Source organism: Triturus cristatus, chromosome 6, assembly GCF_964204655.1.
Source record: "Triturus cristatus chromosome 6, aTriCri1.1, whole genome shotgun sequence".
Lineage (NCBI taxonomy): Eukaryota > Metazoa > Chordata > Amphibia > Caudata > Salamandridae > Triturus > Triturus cristatus.
In genome coordinates, this window is record NC_140589.1 from 774,275,165 (window position 1) to 774,299,926 (window position 24,762).

At 42.6% G+C, this 24,762-nt stretch overlaps 1 protein-coding gene across 2 annotated transcripts in view; it reads left to right on the forward strand.

Moving 5' to 3' along the window:
- Positions 1 to 24,762, forward strand: part of LOC146817853 (amine sulfotransferase-like) — a 369,387-nt gene that overhangs the window by 325,642 nt on the left and 18,983 nt on the right. For both annotated transcript variants that reach the window (XM_085611335.1, XM_085611336.1), the window contains one exon: positions 5,115 to 5,209. In XM_085611335.1, the coding sequence (XP_085467461.1) occupies positions 5,115 to 5,209 (95 nt within the window). The remainder of the gene's footprint in view (positions 1 to 5,114; positions 5,210 to 24,762) is intronic.

The following is a 24,762-nucleotide window of genomic DNA, read 5'->3' on the forward strand; positions in this document are numbered from 1 at the left end:
CCAATCAAAGCTGTGCTCAACCTTGCTGCCAGGCTCATCACAGTCTGCAAACGCTTCGATCATATATCACCGGCTCTCAAATCTCTTAAATGGCTCCCTATCGAAGGCAGATCTGCCTACAAAACCACCTGCATTACTCATAAAGTCCTCCACCAAAACACTCCGCGTTACCTCTCAAAGAAACTCCACACTGCGGGCTCCACTCGACCTCTGAGAAGCACCAACACTCTACTCCTAATCCCACCTCTGCATAAAGAGAAAGCTACACAATCTCGCTCCTTCTCTGGCAATGTCCCCATTATCTAGAATGCCCTCCCAAAAAACCTGCGCTGTAATCCCTCCTATTCTAGTTTCAAAAAAGACCTCAAAACCCACCTCCTCAATTATTATTGGGGTTCCTAACCTGTGTCCTACTCGTGATTTCTTATCTATCATACTATATTTGTTCAGTAATTATCTACCCTGTTCTCCTGTTTCACCATTTACCTAATTACTTAAATGTATAGCTCCTGCCCCTGTTTTATTTATCTGGTTTTGTATAATGCTCATGTTGTCTGTACTTTGTAAATTTTTGTTGCACTACCTTTCATATGCTTTTATACCCTATGTGACTTATACTATCCTTATCTTGTAAAGCGCTCTGATACCTCTGGGTCAAGCCAGCGCTATATAAAACCTTCAAAAAAAAAAAAAAATATGGGCACAGGTTATGACATACGTTGGCATTGCACTTATTGGTATTGTCGTTGTTGGGCCTTCACACATCATGGTACTCATTGACATCATATATACCCATTTCAATATGTGAATTCCCCAGCCCCTTCCCTCTTGGCCACCATAATATATTATGCTGCCACTAACCCTCCCACCTTCCATAAGTGGTCCATTCTTGTGCCACTGCTCCTCCTACCTACACTGCATGGTCGGCTTGCGGCCTGTACACACTTCTTACATTCCATCCTACTGGCCTCTATGGTGTGTTATGCTTCCACTGCCCCTCCCGCCTACCCTGCATGACCAGCTTGCTGCTCCTGTCTGAGTCCATGCCCCTGTGTTCTCCCTCCTGCCCTGAATTGTCAGATGTGCTGCAAATGCCTCTCCCACTTGCCTTTCATAAGCAGCTTGTTGTTCTTGTCCCTGCCACCCGCCCCCTACAGTCTGGTCTCTGAATCCATGCCCCTGCATCATGCCCTGCATGGTTAGCTTGCAGTTCCTGGCCTGCCAGTGGCGTAGCAAAGGAGAGGCGGGGGACGTTCCACCCCGGGACGGTGGCCTCCCTCCCCCACTCTTACCTCGGCATTGCCAGCACACACACCCACTCTTACCTGTGGCAACACCAGCACCCTACCATTCTTACATACAGCTGCGGGGTAGGCGGTGCAGGGACCGCCACGGGCGGCAGCTAGTCTAGCTACACCACTGTGGCCTGCTCTCCCCTGCACTCCCTAGTCCGTGTGCAAACCCCTGCCCTCTCCCTCCTGCTTGTGTCAAGGACCTGCACACAATCCTGTGCTGCTGACCAACCCCTTGTGTGGGCGATTTTTGGCAGCTCACTGGGTGTTGGCTGCAGCGTTTAATCTGCAGTTTAGCCCTGCTTTCACTCATGCGGGGTAAAATCCAGTGCCCCACAGTATTTAGCCATCTCCTGTTTGCTACAGACCCTGCACATGTGGTCACCCAACTCGTGGTGCTTGTAGTATTCAACTGCTCACATCAGAAATTGGTCACAAGCCCTCCTCCAAACCTAAAAGGGGGTAGCAACGAGCATTTCAACAACCTTCAAATGCATTGGCATCAGGGTCTGGGCTACGGCCAGGCCATATACTCAACTCTGCCATGGAGGTTCAACCCCTCACAGCAAGCCCACCCCAACTGTACAGAACTTTCTGGAAAGCTACATTCCATGTAGTACCTGATTTACCCACCCTAATTTCAGTTCCTCAAACTTGAAATTATCGCAGAGCTGGGTGCTCAAACATGCAAACTGACCATAAAGCTTTAAATACTTCTAGTGGGTTGCCCAAACATGATCCAAGATTTCTAGAACCCACAATAAATGTTTGTGGACTCTATCACACAAATGTGTGAATAGTGGATGCAATTGGAAGAGCCGCAATCCATATGCTAATATATTTTTCTTAAATTTCTAAACTTCAAGTGGGTCCCTTGGGGCGCATTCATATAGGGTTAAGATTAGGGTGTACTCTTCCAGCACCATTTAGTGTTGTTTTCTTTATTTTTACAGAATTCAGGACAGAATTCAGGGACCATGTCCAGCATCATGTAAACTATTTGAACAACAGGGAAAAACAGAATTCTATTTTTGAACTAGACTTATGCACAAAGTAGAACATGGATCCAAAAGGAAGTTTGTTTTCAGATATGAATTTCACACTATTATTATATTATTATAGAGGCTTTTGTAACGCGCTCTGCTACTAAATAGTATAGTATCCTGGCGCGGAGAGAAAAGGAAGGGGGCAGATCACAGTAAATGCAAAAGAGGGACAGCCATTAGACGTTGATGTTAATGGCTATGGCCAATCTTCATCAGCAAATGCCTCATGAGATGATATCAGCATAAAATGGCCTGAGAAGAATGAGATTAGAGAATGTATTTCTAATAGATATCCATTTGTATTGCAAACATTACAATAACAGAAAATAATACATTTAAACTTAAACTTGTGTGAACAATGGCATAGTAACCAATGAAATAGGTGGGTAATATAATGTGGATAATAAAAAAGACTACATTTAAATAAAATACATAGGGGCAGATCTACAAGAAAGTGCCGCAGCGCGGCACCGCAAGCCCTTTGGCTGCGCCACAATGCGGCACTTTCAGAGCACAGGAATGCGACATATCTACACTGATATGTCGCATTCCTGTGCTCTCCCCTGCGCTGGCGCAGAAACAGCTGCCATGCGCCGGCGCAGGCACCCTTGCACCATGATGCAAGGATGCCTGCGCCATGGGGAGATTGCTTTTGTGAAGGAAGGGGCCCCTTCCTGCACAAAAGCAATCACTGCAGGCATTTTCCTCTTTTAATGCCTGCTGTAGAATGCAGCACGCATTGAAGGAGGAAAAAACGAGGAGAAATGAAAAATTTCTCCTCGTTGCACCTCGCTACGCCGCCCCTAGGGTGGCTCAGCAAACTGACGCATTTCCAGGTTTACGATTTCTCGTAAATCTGGAAATGCATCAGTGTACATGGGTGTTGCGTGGGAACACCCACAGCATCACCCATGTCAAGCCCCTAACACGCAAAGTGTTGCGTGAACAGGGGCGATATTTACAAGCACAGGTTAAGTCACGGAGGGTGACTTTACCTGTGCTTGTAAATATCCCTTAGCAGGCTGCGCCACCGGTGGGTCACGCAACGTGATGCACCGGCGGCGCATGGGTCTTGTAAATCTGCCCCATAATGTTTGCGGACTGTTCAGATAGGTATGTTGATATTTCACTCCACAGAGAACCTAAAAACAACATTATAGGGATAAATAGATAAATCTTCTTACACAGGTCACCAGTCACAAAGCAAGCAAGTAAATGCCACGTGACTGCAAACATTATGAAGAAGCTAAAACAGTATCTGTCTTAGAAGGATTGTCATTGTGTATGTAAGTTAATCGAGTACTCACAAATTGTGGTTGCTGCCCAGATGGTGTATCACAGCTAGGCATCATCTAACTTAGTACATGATTTTGGCAGAGAGCTATCCTCTAGCCGTGTGCATTAGCAGTTTGGATTTCCATACACCCTTTACTTACTAGGCATAGCTTTCAGCTGTGCACAGTGTGTGGGGGGGGGGTATAGAACAATATCACAGGTAGGCAAGAAGGGCTTGGTAGAACAAGGGACCAAGCTCTATTATTGAGTTTTGTAGGTGGTTCCTATAACTTACATTATTTTGTATTCAATGTCTTTTAAATTGAACTTTGGTGCCACTCTAGAAACAAAATGCCACTTAGAAACTTGGAACCAATGTTTTATTGACAAATTATTTTCTAGTGGTCTTACAGTCTTTTTTGCCCAAACCTCATGTTTTGCTCTCTGCACAACAAATTTGTTCTGTAATTCATTTAATGTATTCAATACAACAGAAAGATTTTGAACTGGGGATTTCTCTCCTGTGCTGCTTGCTGCAGCACATGTTCATAAACATTGTTTTGTTTGTATATCCTGAGCAGGTGTGGCTTTGGATGTTTTCTTCTTTTGTTTGCTCTAGAATTTCAGGTATTTCTTTTGGTTTTCAACTTGATACATCTTGTTGTTGTCATTGTAGAAGATCACAAGAGTGCAGACATCTCTGTCCTGTTCTCAATTTTTGGTTGCTAATTTCCACGTTTCTCCTTCCATCATCTTTACCATTTATATGACTTCTTCCTCTTCCTGCAATGCAGATAGATGTTCCAAGAATCTCCTTATCAGCTTTGTCAGACATGGTTCAGTTGTGGGATACAGCACTATCTCTATGAACTGCACAGTTCAGGCTTTTCGCGAAATGGTAGATTTGGCTCCTGTTGCTATTAAACAGGCCCTTTCTCATGTGATGAAACAATGCATAATGTATCAGCCAATGTAAACCTTAGACTGCTTTCAAAGTTTTCAAGAACTTTGCACACAATCTTAAGTCCATGAACTTTAGAGTAAATCTTGCCTTGTTGTTATGTGAGCTGGGTCCAGCGTCTCAAACTTAAGTATTGATGGGGTGGATAGCGTTAATGAATGCTATCATGCCATGACAGATTCTTTTTCTTGTTGACAGAATATAAAGCTGGGCGTTTTTTATTGCTTGAATGAATGACCAATACCTTACAAAGCCAGTTAACCTATCTTTTGAATGTTAATTAATGTATTATTCAATTTCATCTACAAATGTGACATTTGCAACCAGCTTATTTGACTTGAACTAACAATTCTTTTTCCAGTGGAGGGGAAAAAGATGTCAGGCGAATTCACCAATAATCTTAAGATTCTTTGTGGTGAAGAATGGGGGAGGAGGAGATGTTTTTATCACAATCATGCTCAGCTGAATAATTGAATGTTAGTGTATATAGACTGAAAATGTTGCAACATGTTCATATTTGTACTTTTTTCTGTTCTTTAGTGTTTGGCGGGTGCTGGTTTGAACATTTTCAAGGGTGGTATATGCACAAGGATAATTTTGATTTCCTCTTAGTTTCATTTGAGGAGATGGTAAAGGTAAGACTTACCAGCAGCATTCATTAACTTAAATGATATACGTCTACTACATAACTATTGAATTTTGCATACTGTGTACATCACTGTAGAACCCTTCTCACAAGAGGCAAACCCAAATTGCCATTGTAAAATGCTATTTTTATAATTATTGTCAAAGTCACTAGGTTTGGCATTTCATTATAAGATAATAATCACACCATGTTGCCTATGTCGCTTTGCAGAGCATAGATGAGGTGGGTTAAAACAGAAATATCAGACATATGTACAGTAAAGAATACAGTTGAGAAAAGTCATGAGTGAAATATGAAGGACGCTTGGATGGTTAACCACTGTAATGGGATCTTCTAACTAAAAGTAGTGAGGGGCCCTAATGATTGATTGATTGATGTGGAACTTGTATAGCGCATCTATCGCCCTACGGGCATCTTGGCGCTTTTGACTAAGGACTACATCGAAAAGGTGACAGAAGGAGGTCAAGAGAGAGACCTATCTTAATTAGACTTTAGGATATAGCCAGGTCTTAAGTCCCTTACGAAATTCAAGTAGGGAGGTACACTGTCGCAGGTTCGTAGGGAGCTTGTTCCACAGGCCAGATGCTACAGTGCTAAAGGATCTTCCGCCTACCCTAGTGCGCTTGAATCTCGGAATTGTCAAAAGATCGGCTGTAGATGAGCGAAGATGCCTGCTAGGTAAGTAGCGGGCAAACTTATCCTGTAGAGGGGCTGGGCCCAGTCCATGTATTGCTCTAAAGGTAAGGCATAAGGACTTAAAAACGATCCTTTCCCCCACGGGAAGCCAATGTAGGTCCCTTAATGCTCTGGCTGACGAGGAACAGCGTCGCCTGCCTAACACTAGCTTGGCAGCAGCTGACTGAATCCTCAATAATCCTTGGAGGATATACTGTGGAGCTCCCAGGAAAAGGGAGTTACAGTAATCAAGTCTGCTTAATACCGTGCTGCGCACCACAGTAGCTCGCGACTCCCTAGGGAGCAAGGGGAGTATGCTCCGAAGTAGCCGCAGCAGGGCAAAGCAGACGTTGGCAGTTTTACTTGCCTGAGACACCATTTGGAGGTCGTCATCAATGATCACCCCAAGGTTACGAACCTTCTTAACAGGTGTAAGGGGCCCTTCCTCCGGTGTAAGGCGGAAATCGGGAGGGAGGTATTTCGGGATCCTGAAAGGCGAACAGAAGACCACCTCAGTTTTGCCGCTATTAAACTGAAGAGAATTCCTTCTGAGCCAGTTTGTAGTCTGATTCATGCACTGATGGAAGCGGTCCATGGAAAGCGCGTCATCCCCCTCTAGAGAGAAGGCCAGTTGCGTGTCGTCGGCGTAATTCACCAAGCTAACTCCGAAAGATTTAATCAGCGGGAACAGGGGCCGCAGGTAGATGTTAAAAAGGATGGGACTGATAGCGGACCCCTGCGGCACCCCGTATGCAACTGGCGCTCTGCCAGAGGAGAACGGTGACATGGTGACGATCTGCTGTCTGTCTTCTAGGTAAGAACAGAACCATTGCAGCGCTCTGCCCTTCACGCCTAACTGCCTCAGCCTCTCTAACAGGATTGGGTGGCTCACCGTGTCGAATGCTGCCGACATATCAAGAAGCACCAGAATCATTGCATTTCCGTTGTCGGCACGCATTCGAAAGTGGTCCAGCATATGGAGCATAATGGAGTTTCATTAAATGTAGAAGGTTTTCTTGAAGAGCTTTACCTTTTTTTCGTTTTGTGTTTTTGAAGAAAGGTAAGTCTGAATGAGTTTGATGAAGAGAGTTTAAAGCATTCTACAATCTAGTGTCCAGAACCCTCACTTTTATTCTGCGTCTCTCTTCTCTAAATCTAGGAGTGTCGATCAACCAGGTTGTAAGAATTGGTGAGTGAATGAATGTGAGAATGATTCAAAAGTAGATGAATGGATGAATAAGTAAGTGTCTTGATGAATGAGTGGGTGCATGACCAAGTGCATTGATGGATAAATGGACAAGGGATTAGTTGCACAAATGGATGCCTGGATGAGGTAATCATGTATGCATAGGTGAATGAGTATATGGATTGATCAGAGAATGACTTTATGAAGGATTGATATGTTTTTATGGTGTGGCAGTTTTATATATAGGGTGAACAATAATGAAATGGGTGAGAGAGTGCTTTACGGAATATTGTTTGTGATACATAGGATCAGTTATTACATGCACCATTCAGGAATATTGCATACATTTACTACAGGCAAGATTTAGGAGGAAAAGTCAGTTTAAGTAAGAATGGCAATTTATATGACGAGTTCTCTGTCAAGAAACAAGCCAGAAAGCTATAATGTGAGGGTGTCCAGACATATAGCATGGCTATGCTAGAGGTAAACACCTGCTACTGTAAAGCTGCTAACAGTTCTGATCTGGTTTCCCTCCCGCCTATATTGTCAGCAACAAATAGTATACTAGAAAAATTGTACAGAAACACATGACTCATCTAAGCAGATCTGGTCCATCTCATTGACAAATCGGGATTGTGTTTTAAAGAGTATGCCATGTTTGATGAACTGAAATGAAATGTTAGTAGTAGTAGTAGTAGTAATGTGACCGGTGGACACAATTTTTACATGTCCTGGTAGTGAATAACTCCTTAGTTCATTTTTCACTACTGGGAGGCCTACCTGTCCCATAGGATAGGATTGGGTTGCCTTATTATATTTAATAGGTGCTAACTTATGATTGGGTCGGGTAGGCAGATCATGTTTGGTATCTATGAAATTGTAATGAAAAATCCTCTTTAATGGCGAATTCAGATTTTACATTACAATTTAGAAAATGCCACTTTTAGAAAGTTGGCATTTTCCTGCCCTTAGTTTGCTGCCTGCAGCCTCTTCTGGGTTACATGAGTGGGTTTATTATCATTTTAAAGAATATTGTTGCTTTTAATATGGTATTTTCAGTGATATAGTTGGGAAAAATATTATTTCTTAACTATTTCAATATGTTTTAGTAATTATATTATTCTATGTGTAATTAATGCTTGCATAATTGCTATTCATTTTTGAAAATGTAGTTTACAATTTCAAGTGATTTAGAAAGTTAAAAAGAATAGGAGGTTTTGGGGTTTGTACAGGGAAGCAGTGGCAAGTTAATTTAGTAATAACTAATTAACAATTCATTAGTAATCAATTATTTAATTGATTATTAATTATGTAAATTGTTAGGCACTGGTTTATTTTAGTTATATTTTAGGTGTGGGCTGCTGGATTTGTACTGGTAGAGGATGGGAAATTAATTAAGTTATAATTAAAAACGAATTATTAATTTTTAATTAACAATGGTATTTATTATTATATACGTAAATTATTTAATACTGATTTATTTTACATTACTGCAGGCAAGGGCTGCTGGGTTTTTAGAGGTATAGTGTGGGAAGTTAAGTAATAATTTACAATAAGTCAATAATTGTTTATTAATTATTTAATTGATTAATAATTATGTTAATTGTTTAATGCTTATATATTTCAGTTGCATTTTAGTTGCTGGCTGTTGGGTGTGTAAGGGTATAGGGTGGGAAGCTACATAAAATTAAATGTGATTTAATGTTGATTTTGTAATATTATATTTATTTGATAGCTAACTTTGTAAATGTATTAAGTTACTAAGAATTGTGCAATTGTTCTACCCTTTAATTTATTTTTATATGTATATTAGCGCCGGTTGATAAGGTTAAGAATCTCAGTTTTATCATCGATAAGAATCTTACTCTGACACCGCAGGTCTCCAAGCTCACAGCCTCTTGCTTTTCCATTCTGAAATGGCTCAAGAAAATCCTTTGGCTGATTCCTCTAAGTTACCAGGGAAAAGTGCTGCAGGCCTTGGTAACATCCAGATTGTACTATGGGGATGTACTGTATCTGGGCGCTGTTAAAGCCTTGATTCCTCGCTTGTATATCATCCAGAACGGGGCCACCCGCCTTCTTTTCTGGCTGCCGCGATATGTTTCCGTCTCTCCCTTGCTTCACAAATTGCACTGGCTGAAGGTTGACAAACTGATTAAATTCAAGGCCTTATTTTATATGTTTCGAACTAGAGACGGTCTCGCCCCTTCTTATATCCAAGATCTGGCTTCCCTGTATGTACCTTCCCGAGCGCTGAGATCAGCTTACCTCGCACTGTTTACCATGCCTAGGTCTCGCAGCGCTCGTATTAAGGAGTGCTCCTTCTTTGTTTTAGGACCAAAACTCTGGAATTCTCTTTCCGGTAGCTCTCAGAAACTGGGACTCATTGCTTACTTTCCATAAAAACCTAAAAACCATGCTCTTCAACTGCCCTGACTAAGCCCTTGTCACCTGGGTATTTTTTGCTGTTTCCCTTGCTACTGTATGCCTCTACCGCCGCGAGATACTTTTTGGTAGCTGCGTGTTCTATAAGTTTCTTAAATAAATATGTATATTTTAATGTTAATTAATGATGTTTATTTTAAGAGTTTAATATTTTTCTAGATTAATAGGGTTATTGATATAGAATGCATTTAGAGTGAAATATTTTCCCTACTGGTAATTAGACTGGATTATGTATAGTAAATCTATACTCTTGGAAGTCCAGCACTTGCCCTACTGTTGCGCTGACTGTAAAGGAAATAATTAATTTAACCCCACTGAAGTCTTACAATTAATCTACTGTTACGCTGTTTGGAGTAGGAATAGTAAATGTAACTCTTCTGAAGTCTAACGCTCTCCCTAATGTTCCTAAGACTGGAGTGGGAGTAATAAATGTAACCCTACAAAGTCCATCGCTTTCCCCACTGATGTGCTGAATGGAGTAGGATTCCTACATCTAACCCCTTTGATGTCCAACACTTTCCCTACTGTTGTGCTTTTTTGACTGGGAATAGTAAATTTAACATGTCTGAAGCCCAACACTTCCCCTATTGTTGCACTGACTGGAGTAGGAATAGTAAATCTATTATTTCCCTAATGTTGCCTAGACGAGAGTGATAGTAGTAAATGTAACCTTTCTAAAGTCCAACTCTTTCCCTCCTGTTGTGCTGAGTGCAGTAGGAATAGTAAATCTATCCCTCCAAAGTCCAATTATTTTCGTACTGTTGCAGTGACTGGGGTAAGAATTGCAAATTTAACCCGTCTGAAATCCAACAATTTCCCTACTGTTATGCTGTTTGGAGTGGAACTAGTAAATGTAACCCCTCTGAAGACCAAGGCTTTCTCTACTGTTGCATAAATTGGAGTAAGAAGAGTAAATCTAATCTCTCTGAAGTCCAATACTTTCCCTACTGTGGCACATTTTGGAGCAGCAATAGTAAATCTAACCTCTCCGAAGTCTAACGTTTTCCTTCCTGTGGCTTAGACTGTCATATGAATAGTAAATCTAAGCCCTCTAAAGTCCAATACTCTTCCAAATGTTGGTTAAATATATTTTATAGAATAATTTGTTTATTTTTTGTTTTTTTAGAATATTTCTTTTTTGTTTTGTTTATGTTATAGTGTATTTTTTAAATATGTTTTGGGGTTTTACTTTTTTATATTTTATATACTGGCTAAATTATTAAAACAAATTTTGAAATTGAATTGTTTACATTTTTATGTTTTTGTATTCGTGCATCTACTTTGTGTACATATATCAATATATGTTTCTGATAGTGGTAAATGTAAAATACAAAAAAGTTACATTAATAGAATGTTAAATATATATTCTTATTACTTTTGCGACATTATATATATATAAATATATATGTGTGTGTGTTTTTAATATATTTGTCAATCATATTTCTAACACAATATTGCGTCAGTGACCCATTCGAATAATCTGAAACTGATTTTTGATACTTCTTTCCACTCATTCCCTTGCCTGTTAATTGTTTGCTGGCATAGAGAGCAGAAGACAACGTTCATGGTAATTACTGTCCATCGTATATAGCAGAAAAAATCCAGAATTAACAGAATAGGATGGTTAGTCTGAACTATGGTTTACATCTTAGCCCTATACTCTACACATATTTACAGCTTGCTCCCTTTTTAGTAAAAAAACATAGAGGAGAAACAGAGAGGTTTTAAGGCATGGGCAAAGTGGGCCCTGGCCCAGGGCCCCAGCAGTTCAGGAAGCCCCCTGATAGAGGCAGCTCTGTTCTGCAGAGTCTCTTGCCCTGACGACCATAAATGTTTTAATTTACTTTATTTTTAATGGGGGTGATATATTTTACAGAGAAATGTTTGTTTTTCAGCTACCATGCAACTTCCATTAAAAAGGTTTCTTTTAGATCAAAACTTGAATTCACAGTTGAGAAATGGAAGGGGGTCACAAAGATTATTGCAATAATATTGGTGAGCTGCTGCTGTATTATAATATTGAAAGAACACATCACTATCCCTGAATATTAGATGTAAACAGATTTACAATTTGGACAAATGTGCCTGTGCAGTGTCAATGACCTGACCAAAAGAGGATGAAAGAGCTGAAATTGGATCATACATTCAAAGCCGTTCCAAACAGGAGCCTCCAAAATACGTTTGGCCCAGGGCCCCCAAAATCCTTAAGATGACCTTGATGAGATAAAGCATGCAACTCGGAATGTTGGATGACGTCATTGGCTCAGTGGCGTAGGAAGGGGGGTGCGGTGGGTGCGGGCCGCCCCGGATGTCATCACTGAGGGGGTGACAAAATGGAAAAAATATGTGTTTTTACAATAAAAATAACATTTGGGGGCTCACAACACTTTAAAAATATATATATATTATTTAAAATGAGTGGTGCGTAGAAGGAAAAAACAGAAAGGCAAAGCTTTAAGTACCTTATTTTTCCTTCTTTTAATAATTTAAATGTGGGAGGAGGTGACAAGAAATGTTTCACACCAGGTACCTCCTGACCTTGCTACACCACTGCATTGGCTGAAAGTTTCTCTATGTTTGCCTGACAAACTTTATTTTCTGGTTTGGTTGAGGCACTGCAATGGATAGGTGTCCCTAGCTCAAACTCGATATGACCATCAAAATCCTGATTGTAGGATTGTTGCTTTACTTTTTGCTGCCCATATCAGTTCAGGCTTGGCACTCCATAAGCAAACCAGAAATAACCAACCCTACAACGTCTCCACTGTTTGCTAAATACACCATACTGCCCAGGCTGGGTGCCTCCTCTATTTTGAGGAGAATGTAGCCATCTCAACCAAATACAGACAGTAAGATAACTACATTCTTATAGCAATCGAAGGCCAGGTTACAGTCAGATAACTGGTACATGCCCAGAATAATGCAAAACTGTGTGGCATCACTTAGGTCTAAGTTTCATCTGTTCCTCTGCTGTTCTGATCAGACAATGGTTACAGTGAATGATCTAGTGTGTGTTAGAGTAGAACATAACTGGCTATTGCTCTCCATGATTCATGAGTTCTAATGGAATACGCTCTGCAAACTTTCAATAACAGAAGTAGACTGTTACTCCAAAATCTAGCATTATACTATGCACGGGTAAATAAAGCAAGGATGGATCCATTGTTAAATAAGCAGCTGTAGCCTGAGAAGTATTGACCGTGCCTTTTGTGGGTTTTAAAGTGTCCAATTTCTGGGGCTTATTTACAAGGCCCTTGCGCCACCCGTACGTCACTTTTCCCATCTTAAAAATGACGCAAAAATGCGCAAGGCATTTGTAAATAAGCCCCTCTGTGTTTTCCTCTGCCGTTGACTACTGTCTAATCGGTGATACCGCCCCTGACCAGTACAAGCGCTGACTGTAATGTTTCTACCTCACCAGCGAGTACACGATGCTGCCTTTTGGCACCCGTTTTCATTGGTCTGGATGGCGCCACGTTTGAGCCCCACATGACCAGTGTGTGTGGCAGTCTTGTTTTTCTCTCCTTTCAGCTGGGGGATGGTTTAACCGCAAAATAAAGATTTATGAATGCCTCCCACATTTGGAATGATACGCAATTTGTGCCCTTAAGTTCTTTAATTCATCCCTGTTTTGTCTCTAAGAATGCATGGACGGATGTCATTTAGGGAGCCCCAGGGGTCCTAGCTGTGCCCAGTGGCTTGCCCCCTAAGACACCTGGCACTGCCTTTGTGACCCTTGGCTTCGGAAGTGGGAAAATCAGTCCCAGAAACACAGGAGAGGCCCGCCCATATGAGTGTCGGTCCTCTGCAATCCTCTCTTCTTTACATTTGTATTGTACTTATAGTGAATAATAACCCATTATTCACTATCACTGTAATAAAAATGGAAAGCAAGAATCTGGAATAGGGCAGGTGGCTGAAGGAAAACATGCTTTTAAATGAATGTTGTGTGCATGCTTGAAGGTTCGAGTTTGTTTGTGTTAATGTGTGTGTGTCTGAGCATGGGTGTCTACATATGCCAGCGTGTGTGAGTAAAGTGAATGAGTAATAGCAGGCATCTAATGGATATTTCTGACTACAGATTCTTCACCTTTAGACCATTCCCCATGCACCAGACTAGATCCCAAAAGGTTTAAACAAGGCTGCTGTGCACCTCCAGAGCATCCCTTGTGCATGTCAAAGGCTTAAGGAAGATTTAATGGCCAGAAGGACCTAGGCTCACTATCAAGTGAGATGGTGGTTCTGATCAGGTTGGCACTGTAGAACCAGGGAATCATAATAGCAGGGAAGTCTTAGGCCCTTGAACGTCTGAAAGGCATATTTCAGTGGAGGCTGACAGCCAGATGTGATCTCTGGTTACTTCCTTAGCCTGTCTTGTGGGTCATTCGGACTTGCAAACGGGCCTGCTGTGTTAGACTGTTCCTTTTTCACAAAGGACAGGAAACAACAGAAGGCACTTCAAAGATGTCAACACCTACAACACAAAGAGGACCTCAAGCTGAGCCAAAGCCAAGCATCTGGCTCGAGCCGAGCTTGAGCTCTCAGCTGTTCGCCCACTTCTATTTCTCATCCACTAAGCACACCTGTGTCGGCACAATTTGCCACTGCCTCCATCTTCCACAGCTTTTCCTTCTCCCTGTTCATTTAACGATCAACCGCCATCTCTAAGTCTAAGAGGTAAGAAAGGGAGCCCCCCAAAACACTCTGTTAAATTTACTTATGGACAGTAATCAAATTAATATTTGAGCTGTATTTCAAATTTCCATAAACTTCATATCGGTGGGCAGTAAAAGCATTTTGGGCCTGGCTTCTGAATGAACCGACCCTTTTCTGCCTCTTTGTCAACGGGGTCTTTGCCCACCTGAACGAGCTCAATAACATCAATTCCCCCAAGTTGGTTGGCACCATGGTGCCCGCAATCATTTTTGCGGATGACACCCTGCTGCTTTCCAAATCCCCTATGGGTATTCAAAGGGTCCTGGATGGTTTTGTGGACTTCTGTAACAAACATGGATTGGAGATCAATGCTGGAAAAACCAAATATATGATCTTCAATCCCCCCCCCACAACACGACCAAGTCCTCGGATAGGGTCCGCTAGCTTGGAGAGGGTCCACACGTTTGAATATTTGGGGGTTATATTCAATCAGTTTATGACGTGGGACTCACACCAAACAAAGGTAAAATTAAAGATGACCCAGATGACGGGCGCCATCTGTAGGATGACCAAAGGTCTGAACTATAAGCCTTTAGGACCTCGCCTTCATATTTACAAAACCCAGGCGAGGGCGGCCGGGCTTTATGGGGGAGAAATCTGGGGTTACACTCCAAACCAGGAACTCCAGGTAATTGAGAACAACCTTCTAAGACATTTGACAGCTCTACCGTCCAGTACACCCCTACTGCCACTGAGATTAGACTTGGGCTTAAAACCCATCTCAGAGGAGCTTGGCCTTAAACCAATTATCTTTTGGCGCAAACTATGGAGTACACCAGAACTCATGAATTATAGAGTGGAACTCCAAGAGATCCTGCGCCTTGTAAAAATTGCCCAAGTGCCATGGCTAAAGTTTGTTAAACATACTTGTGAAATACTAGGAAGACCTGAATTGTGGTCTGACCCAGCTAATGCATGTAGTAAAAGATCTCACGCAAAACTCTAACATTGGCCTATTATGAGCATAATTTACGTGTGGCAATCATGAACGTGCGGGTTGGATCTTTGTCTGACAAATTCCTGACTTTTAAAGATACATACCACCAGGAATCTTTCTTCGACGATATAAGCCCCCCATTGACAAGGAAACTTTACCTCCAATGGCGCTATGGCACTCTCCCTCTTAGGGCACACATGGCTAGCTGGTCTCACTCACAATTTGCACCCCAATGTCCAGCATGTGGCTATCCAGCTGAGTCTGATTTGCACATCTTATTTTTTTGTCAAGCCTACCAAAGATCAAGGAAGTATTGGCTGGTTCCATTACTAAAAAACCTAGGTTTTACCCAGCATCTTCCAGCATATAGAGTTTTAAAAACAGAATTAACACCTCCCATAATATTCGCAGTTGCGAAATTTCTAACAGCCATGTGGTTCACCCGCAGTTATTATATAAAACTGAATAGCATGTCTGAATGTTGTTCTAGATAATTATGGTACAATTGGCATTTATTATGGCACCTTGTTTTTTGAATTTTATATATTTCACTGCAGTTCCGAAATTTTAATAGCCATGTGGTTCAACTGCTGCTACTGTATAAAATCGAATAGCCTGAATGTTGTTTTTCTGATATTCATGGTACATCTCTCATTGACTTATTGTACTTTGTCTATTGAATTTTATATACTGTACTGCATGTAAATTTGTTTTATTCTTTTATGGTCCTAGTGACCGAAATAAAGCTGATAATGATGAAAACATTTACAAAAGTAATTTACAAATCCTTTTTTCAAATCTACCATATGCACCTCAAAATTCCCCAGATGGCACTCAGTCAGTGACAGATAAAGGTTAGCCGCTGAGCATAAAGGTAATAGTTGGACAGTGGTAGCAAAATGGACTGCATTCTCAATAAATATTGAATTTTAAAAAATGAAAAAGAAAATGTAAAACACTCTTGTTGTGGCGGTATCTCCAGCAGCCTTGTTCAGGTGTCTGTCAGCAGTGTGCTGATAGGGTGATCTATTTTTATTTCAGCTTGTATGTGCTTTTTTTAAAGCAGTAAGACCCTGATTTAGAGTTTGGTGGATGAGTATCACAAACAGGATGTGTAACCTATCTGCCTTACTAAAAGTGTTGCAGCAAATAATGCACGTGTGATAAGGCAGACTGGATATGTTTCACACTTGTGACTGATTAACCCATTTGCCAAACTGTAAACCGGGCCCTATGTGTGATGTCATTAACGTTTCAGGGCGGAGCCTCCCAGGACCTTCTGGACTCATTTACCCCCTTCCATGTCCACGTCCAGCAAATGACTGAGAGGTCAGCGCTCATGTCATAAATAGTTACCAAGGTCTTGTTGTGTCTTGGGCTCCAGTTATTAGGTTAAAAGCACCTGTAGGAAGCTGCCTCTCTTGTTGTACTAAACCAATATAATTGAGCAAGGTAATTACATCATTGAGCTACACTACCACTGCAGAGTTCCTTTCTCATCACATTATTTAATTCTTTCCTTATAGCTATGCAGATCACAAGCTGTATAATGTGCAAGGGCATGAGCTGTGCAGTGCACAAGCTAATAGTGATATGTGCTGTGCATGATATGAACTGTGTAGTATGATAGATGTGCAAGCTGAATGAACTTTGTACAGTTAAGTATGCAGTGCACAACCTGTACATAATATTATCTGTTCAAAGGACAAAAGTGGTGCATAGTTTGAGTTGGGCATAATATGAGCTGTATCTGTCATAAGTTGAGCAAGATGTGAGATTCATTCATATAACCTGTTCAGACATATAATGACCAGGATATAAATAAAGCAGGGTATGAGCTGAACAGTAGGCTAATAGGCATGAGCTAGGCAGTATGAGCTGTGTCAGGTGTCATGAACTGAAGCAGGAGAGGTCGTGCTTGGGTGAACTATGCATACAATGGGCTGTGCAGGATATGAACTACGCTGTAGAGGTTATTAGCTGTGCCAGACGTGAGATGTGCTGTGGGCATGGGCTGTGAAAGAAGTAAGGTATGTAGAGTTTGAGCTTCGCCAGACATGAAATGTAAGGGCATTCACTGGAAGAGGCACAACCTATACAGGAAAGGTTGTGCAGGGAACAAACTCATGTTGTGTTATGTTATTAAAAAAATATAAAGCGCACGAATACCAAATGGTGTCTTGGCACTAGCAGTCCTGAGTGAGCTGGAACCTTTATTTGTTAAATAGCCAGGTTTTGAGAGCTTTCCTGAAGGATGTCAGAGAAGTGAGACTTCTGATGGAAATGGGGAGGCTATTCTACAGCTTTGTAGCCCCCACTGTGAAACTTCTGGTGCCCCAGTTGGACTTACAAAATTTGAGTGAGCATCAGTTTCACCCCTTCCAAATGGAGGCATCTATTTGGAGAAAACCAGTACAGTGACCGCCTCAAGGACTGAGGACCGGTACCTTGTAGCACCTTATATGTAATGCATAAGGACTTGAACTTAATACGACTTTTAACTGGAAGCCAGTGCAGTTTCTGAAGATGCTTTCCCACTGATTGAAACGAAACTTGGGGATCCCTAACAGAAGCATTGCAGCAGCATTCTGAATTGTCTGAAGCTTATGTAACTGGTTTTCGGGCATGCTGAGAAAGAGCCCATTGCAATAGTCCAGTTTGGCAAAGACTAAAGATGTAACCACAGTTTTCCTACTATGTACTTGAATAAAGTGTAAGATTTTCTTAATCACCTTAAGTAAGAAAAAGTTGGATGAGGAAACTGCTTTGACTTGTGCCTCAAAGTTCAGTTTCTCATCTATAATCACACCCAGATTATTTGCTTTGGGAGCTGGGATAGGTACTGCCCCCAATTCGTTCGGCTACCAGGTCTGCGACCAACTTGGGGAGTAGTTGCCATACAGGATTATCTCCATTTTACCTGAATTCAGCTTGAGGATCTGTGAGCTCATCCATGAGCTGACTGCCTGCATGCAATCCCTGAATCTTTTTACTGGCAGCATGCTGTTTTTAAAAATGGACAGGGCAAGGAGTGTCATCCGCATAGGATGTTAATGCCATACCGAAAGATCTAATGAACGTTGCCAATCCTGACACATAGACATTAAAAACAGTAGGGCTCATTGAGGATCCCTGAGGGACCCCACAGGGGAGAGCGAAGGATGGGGATTCGTAGTTGCCTAAGGCCACTGATTGCATCCTGCCAGATAGAAAGGAAGGAACCGGTGCTAATGCATCATCCGTAATGCTAAGAGTATGGTTGAGTAACAGATTGTTGCTGACCGTGTCGAACGTCGGCGACAGGTCGAGCAAAATAAGGGCCGCAGTACCTCCTACATTTAAAATTGCTCTGATTTCATCTGTAGCTTTTATTAGGGCTGTTTCGGTGCTATGCTCTGCCCTAAAACCAAAGTGGTACTCATCCAGAAAATTGTATTCCTGAAGATGTAGTGTAAGCTGGTTATTCACAACTTTTTCTACCAGTTTAGCCGGGAGTGGTAGACGCAAAATGGATCAGTAAATATTCAGTTTGGCTGAATCAAGACTAGGTTTTTTCAGAAGGGGTGAAACTGATGCCCTCTTCCAAATGGAAGGAAAAACCCTTTCTGCGAGCATGGAATTGAAGATGGTGGTTAAACTGGGGCTGAGGATCTCAGGGACTTGCTTGAATATCATGGGGGTACATATTCTGTCAATGTGGTCTACAAGAGCCTTGCAGTTTATGAGATGTTGAGGAAGACCCCCAGGGATCGAATGGAACAGATGCATTGCTCATTTATACCCTCAGAGCCCACCCTAAAATTTAGAGGGTGTATGAAATTTGATATTTTCATATACCCTGGAACAAAAAAGTTGTGTTCTTCTGTGTCTTTGTGATTTTTTCTAAACTATAAATGTTAAAGGCTGATGGTTAGGAGAGTGTGATGGAGCTAGACCCATCTACTGAGTGATAAGATTCATCAATTGCAAAGCATAATAACTGCATAGTAACTGCTTTACATTTGTTCTGAACCTTCAACTGTGTTTGACTTCCTCATTGCAGTTTTAAACAAGCAGAGTGAGAACCTAGAGTAAAGTTCACGTTCGCTATTTTCTAGTAGTGTAGCCTACAGATTAGGAAAAATATAATTGGGATGATGAGACTGCTATGATGTTTAAAAATATATATTATATCCAGTGCATGGGTTGAGTGTATTACAGTTAGGTCAGTTAATCAGTAGGCTTGGACACCTGGTAACATTTTTAACATTGTTTGAGACCTGCATGTAAATCTGTCGCCAGTTTAGTAAAAAGGAAGGGCTCTTCAAGAGAATTGGCATACAATCAGCAAAAGTCACACCCACCCATTTCAAAAATCACTTCAGTCCTTTGCATGCCATAGATGGGGGTTCCAGCAGATATTGTGCATGCCAGCAGGTGCAACAGTCCTCACAGCCCCCTTCTCCAGAGGAACTTGCCTGTTAGCTGCTTTAGGGTGCCTTTAGCAGTACATACTGTGTGGGGGCAGGATACACTGTTTTCTTCCAGGATGGTGATTCCTAATGCCAGTCACATGGGTCAGTTAAATAGTTCAGCATGGAATGCCTTACTTTTTCTGTCCTCCTCACCATATCTTACTACCCTGTTCAGTCAACATTTGGAGGAGCACCTTTCGATATCTCTATAGGAGATATGAGTGTTGGTCTCCAGCAGAGCCACCAAGAGAGCCCCAGACTTAGAAAGAGGAGAGGGCTGATATTCTTGCTATTTCCTTGTGCCCAAAAAGGACAGAGGCCTTTGACCTACACTGGACCTTCCGCCTCTGAATGCTTTTCTCAGTAAGGGCAAATTAAAGATGCTCATACTGGCCTAGATTCTAACTGCACTGGAGACAATAGACCGGATAGTGTCCTGGGACCTGAACGACTCATATTTGCATAGACCAATGCTTCAGTCCCACAGGCCTTACCCACCGTTCAGGGTTGGTCAGGAGCATTTTCAGTTTGCAGTGCTCCCCTTTGCCCTTATCAGTGCCTCTTGAGTGTTGGCAGTGGTTGTGGCACACAGTTGGATGTTGGATATGCCAGTCTTACCCTACTTCAATGACTGGCTGTTGACAACAAGCTTGTCAGAGTCAGTCTTAGGCCACCACCAGACAATGGTGAACTTCTTGACATCATTGGAGTTCAAGCTCAACATGCCAAAAGTCACACCTAATACCATCATAGAGGTTGCCATTCTCCGGGGCTATCCAGGACACAGTGCAATTCCAAGCCTTCCCTCCACTGAAACAAGTTCTGTGCATTCAGGCTGTGATGCCGAATATTCAGCCTCGGTTCTGTATCTTGGTGATAGCAGCTCTGAAGCTTCTTGGCCTCATAGTCTCCTGCATTTTCCTGCACTTTTACTTACGGATGCATGTATGAAAGTGCAGGACGTGACATGTACGGTAAGCTTTAGTTTTATATTATTGCACACTAGTCTCTGTTACAGAATAATGCATGTTTAAGTGTAGAATGTATGCCTTTCTGATGCACTAGTATCATACATTTGAGGACAGGCAAAGTGTAGATTGTCTTTGTGACTGATGATGATGTTCATTATGGGATAGGGAGGAATACCAGCTGAACTCTGCCTTCTTGCGGAACTCTGTGGTATTTGGCTGAGTTTTTCAGTAACTCCCTGAAATTCCACTACGTGAATCTCCATGAGCTCCACCCAGCCCTTGTCAGGAATGCAAAACAATTTTGCACACTGCAGGTCTTGCAAAAAGATTAGCGGAAAGATGCATTATGGCTGGAATGGAACATGGGACTCCTGTATGCCTTTCAGTACTGCCTTTCCAGCCACGAGTTCTGAAGAAGATCATGAATGACCGGGACCCGGTAATTCTAGTGGCTACGAATTGGGCTGGGAAAGTGTGCTACCTGGAGCATCCACCTTCTGATAAGGCTCCCAAGCTGAGAGGATCTCCTGTTACATCAGCATGGCAGGGTCCTTCACCCAAACAATCATAATCTGTACCTCCATGCATGGAGATTGAATGGCAGCAGTTAGCTCTCTTTGAGCAACCCCAGGAAGTGGTGGATAACATCCTTGTTGGCCAGGTGCCCTTCCACAAAGCCCATATATGCTGGAACAAATTTGTGACCTAGTGTGGAGTTCACGTGGCAGACACTTTATACCCAAACTGTTGGAAGAAAAAAATGTCTTTGTCCCGACAAGGCTTTTGCAGTGGAAACCATAAAAGGTTATGTGTCAGCCCTTTTAGCTTTTTTAAATTTAGTGGACTACCTGTCCTTCTAAAAATCACTTGTTTGTGGTGCCTCAGTGGTATGCTAACTTTGTCTTGGTGTTTCTCATTTGTACACTCTTCCATCTAATGGATAGCTGCTTGAGGCATATTCTGACCTTAAACCCCATGTTCGAGGTGGTGTAGGATCGTTGTACCAACTTTACCTGAAGCTCACTCATGATAAAATCTGAGGTGAATGTATGAGGAAAATAATGGCCACATCCAGAATCACAGAACATGAGTGGTCGGGCGAGCCCCCCTTAATTGGCATAACAAGGACAACATATTGTTGCAGCCATTGCAAGTCTTGGTGTCATAGACCCCCCAAAAATGCACTGCAGAGAATGTCATTTTTTGAGAGTCACAACGAGGAGCACATATAAAGGGTAATAATAGATTTTAATGGCAATATAAATCATTTGTTTGTTTTAGGAATCGTGTTGTTTTGCATAGTGAATTAACCTAGTGAAAAATGCTAACCCTCTGCTGGGATCTGAGGAACCAGGTTTAAGAGAAAACTGTTTTCTGTCATGATTTTCTCATAGACATTATGGAAGGTGTTCCAGAAACATTAGAGCACATTTTCTATAAATGCATAATATGTTCCTCAGCCATGTGAGAATAAAATCTGATATTCGTAGTAAAACATGTACTTCTAACAGCTGCAGCAGTTTGTAAGTTGATCGGGCAATGTTCTACTGCAGCTTCCAATAGGGTTCTAATGCACAACCAGAGCACTAACATTCTGTATTTATGACAGACGGGTGGTACACCTGAAGACATCTTGATGGTGAAAACATTTTGATGGATTAAAAGCTGTAAATCTTAAAGCATTTCCAATATAAATAAACAAATGGGGGTCGTTTTTTTTGTCATAGAAATTAGGGTTAGTGTTCTAGCAAGATAAAATGTGGACACATTTTCTATGAGTTCTCAAATGTGTTCCCCATCCATGTCAGTAAAACAATATGACATGCAGACTTTAACGTACTTTCAACACCAGCAACTGTTTTTTGGTTAACTCCCATGTGTGCTATTGCTGCTTCCCACTCTAGTAAGAGTGTGGCACATCTGAAGCCATCTTGATGGAATCAAAAGGTATAAATCTTAAATTATTTCCTCTAGAAAAAATAGAATTTGGCTGTTCGTTTTGCCATATAATTAGAGGTAATGCTCTAGCAAGCTAAAATCTATACTCAGAATGAAAAATATGCTTTTATCACTGCAGTAGTCTGTTGGTTAACTCCTCAGTGAGTTATTGTAGCTTATCACAAAAGTTTGGCTCACCTGAAGTTATCATCATGGGCTCGAAGCCGTAAAACATAAAGCAATTCCTTTAGAATGAGAGGGTTCTTTCTATCATAGAAATTATGGTCAGTGCTCAAGAAATCCAAAATGAGGACAAGCTGGTGGCAGGGCAGTGGTAGCACAACAGACAATGGAGAAGAAGAACGAGGGAGCCAGGGCATGCACACTGACAAGGGATGGCAGGGGGCAGGGACATCAAGCTGAACAACAAGTGCATGCAATAGGTGCGGGCAGTGGCAGCACAAAGGACCATGGAGGGAAGGAGAGCAAGGGCACGCACATGAAAAATGTAGGGTAGGCAGCAGGGGCAAGGGACAACATGCTAACCAGGCAGGGGCAGAGGCAACACAGCAGGCCACAGAGGGCAGGAGAAAGAAAGGCAGGAGTGTATTTCTAATTAGAGCTTCACTGTCTGTGAATAGTGTGGTACAGAGTAAACTCTCTCCAAACAGTAAACATTGTTAACAGTACCCACTTTTCTACTTCTATCCACTTCATTTCTCAATGTAGGTTAAGAGATTGTCAGGATCTTTGATGCAAGGTGTGTGGCACCCATCCCCAAACTATATATAAGGCCCTGGGCACCCCATCCCCGTGGGTCACTTTCTTTATTTAAAAGGAAGGGGGCGGCATGGCCCCCTCCCTGAGCCATATTAGATGCTGGGGAACTCATCCCCCAGGGCCTTTTTTATGAAAGGGGAGGGGGGCACGTGACCCCCCTTCCTTGAGCCTTACTAGACCCTCAGGACCCCACCTCCCAGGGCCATTGCTAAAAATAAAGGGGAGGGGGCTGAGCAGACCCCCCCCTGGACTGTTATAGGCCCCAGGGTCCCCATCGACTGGGCCCTCAATACTCAAAAGTAAGCCCCCTGGTGTTTACCTAGGGCACCCACCATACATATACTGAGGACCCAGGGAAATCTCCAGGGCCCCTGTTGCTCTAGTTCGCACCCCCAATGCAACAGGAGCTGACATTGCTCCCGCCCAGAGGGAACAGCTATTTATTTTGTTCCCTTTTGTTGGGAGCAAGACCTTGATCTGTTGCAGGCAGGAAAACAGATTAATAATTGGCTCCCAGCCAACAGGAGCATTTTTGAAGCTCCCACAGCTGGTAGCAGATTTTGTGTTTGCTCCCACTTGGCAGGAAATTCAAAAATGCTCCCACCAAGCAGGGGCAAACACAGGTTTTCCTACCCGCACCAGTGTGGGCAAGGAAACCACTATGTCTCCGGGGTGGGCTCCTTGAAACATAGCTGAAATGCAGGGACATTAATGGCTCAGGGAGGGTGACCACACGACCCCTTCCCTTTAAATTTGCTTAGTTGCCCCAAAGGGTGGGGTCCCTGGGCCCTGTTAGAGGCCCGGAGAGCGGGGCCATGTGTCCATCCTTCCATTATGAGTAATTTCAGCCATGGTAGATGCCCCCCCCAGGACCTGTCACAGCTCGTGGGAGGGACTGCATGGCCCTCTCCCCATTTTGTGAAACTTCAGCCCTGGGGTGGACTCCCCAGTGCCTGTGAAGGTTCGGGATGGGGGCCACATGGCCCCCCTCGCCTAATTTTGGAAATCAGCCCCTGGGGATTGGGTCCCCGGGCCTCTGAAGGCCGTGCACCTCCTCTCCCCTTATTGGCAAAAGGTGGCCCCTGGGTTGGGCTTCCCGGTGCCTTTAAGGGCTTTGGGAGGGTGGTCACGTGCCACCCCTCCCCTTATTGAATACGACTGGCGGGTCGCACTGGGTCCTGTAGGAATATTACCATACCTGCAGCATGAAAAGGAAATGTTTAGTTTTGAGCTGAAGGGGTGTCTCTGGTAGTCCCTGCCCATCCTCACAAGTGCTGCCAGGGGATCACTGTGCCCCTACCCTGCTCCATAATACTTTAAAAAAAATCATTTTCAGGACATAGGACTGAGTCCCAGACACCTGTAATATGCACTATTTTTCTATGGGTTGCGGCCAGCCAATTAGATTGCTTGGTACCACTGGACTCCTACCGGTCCATG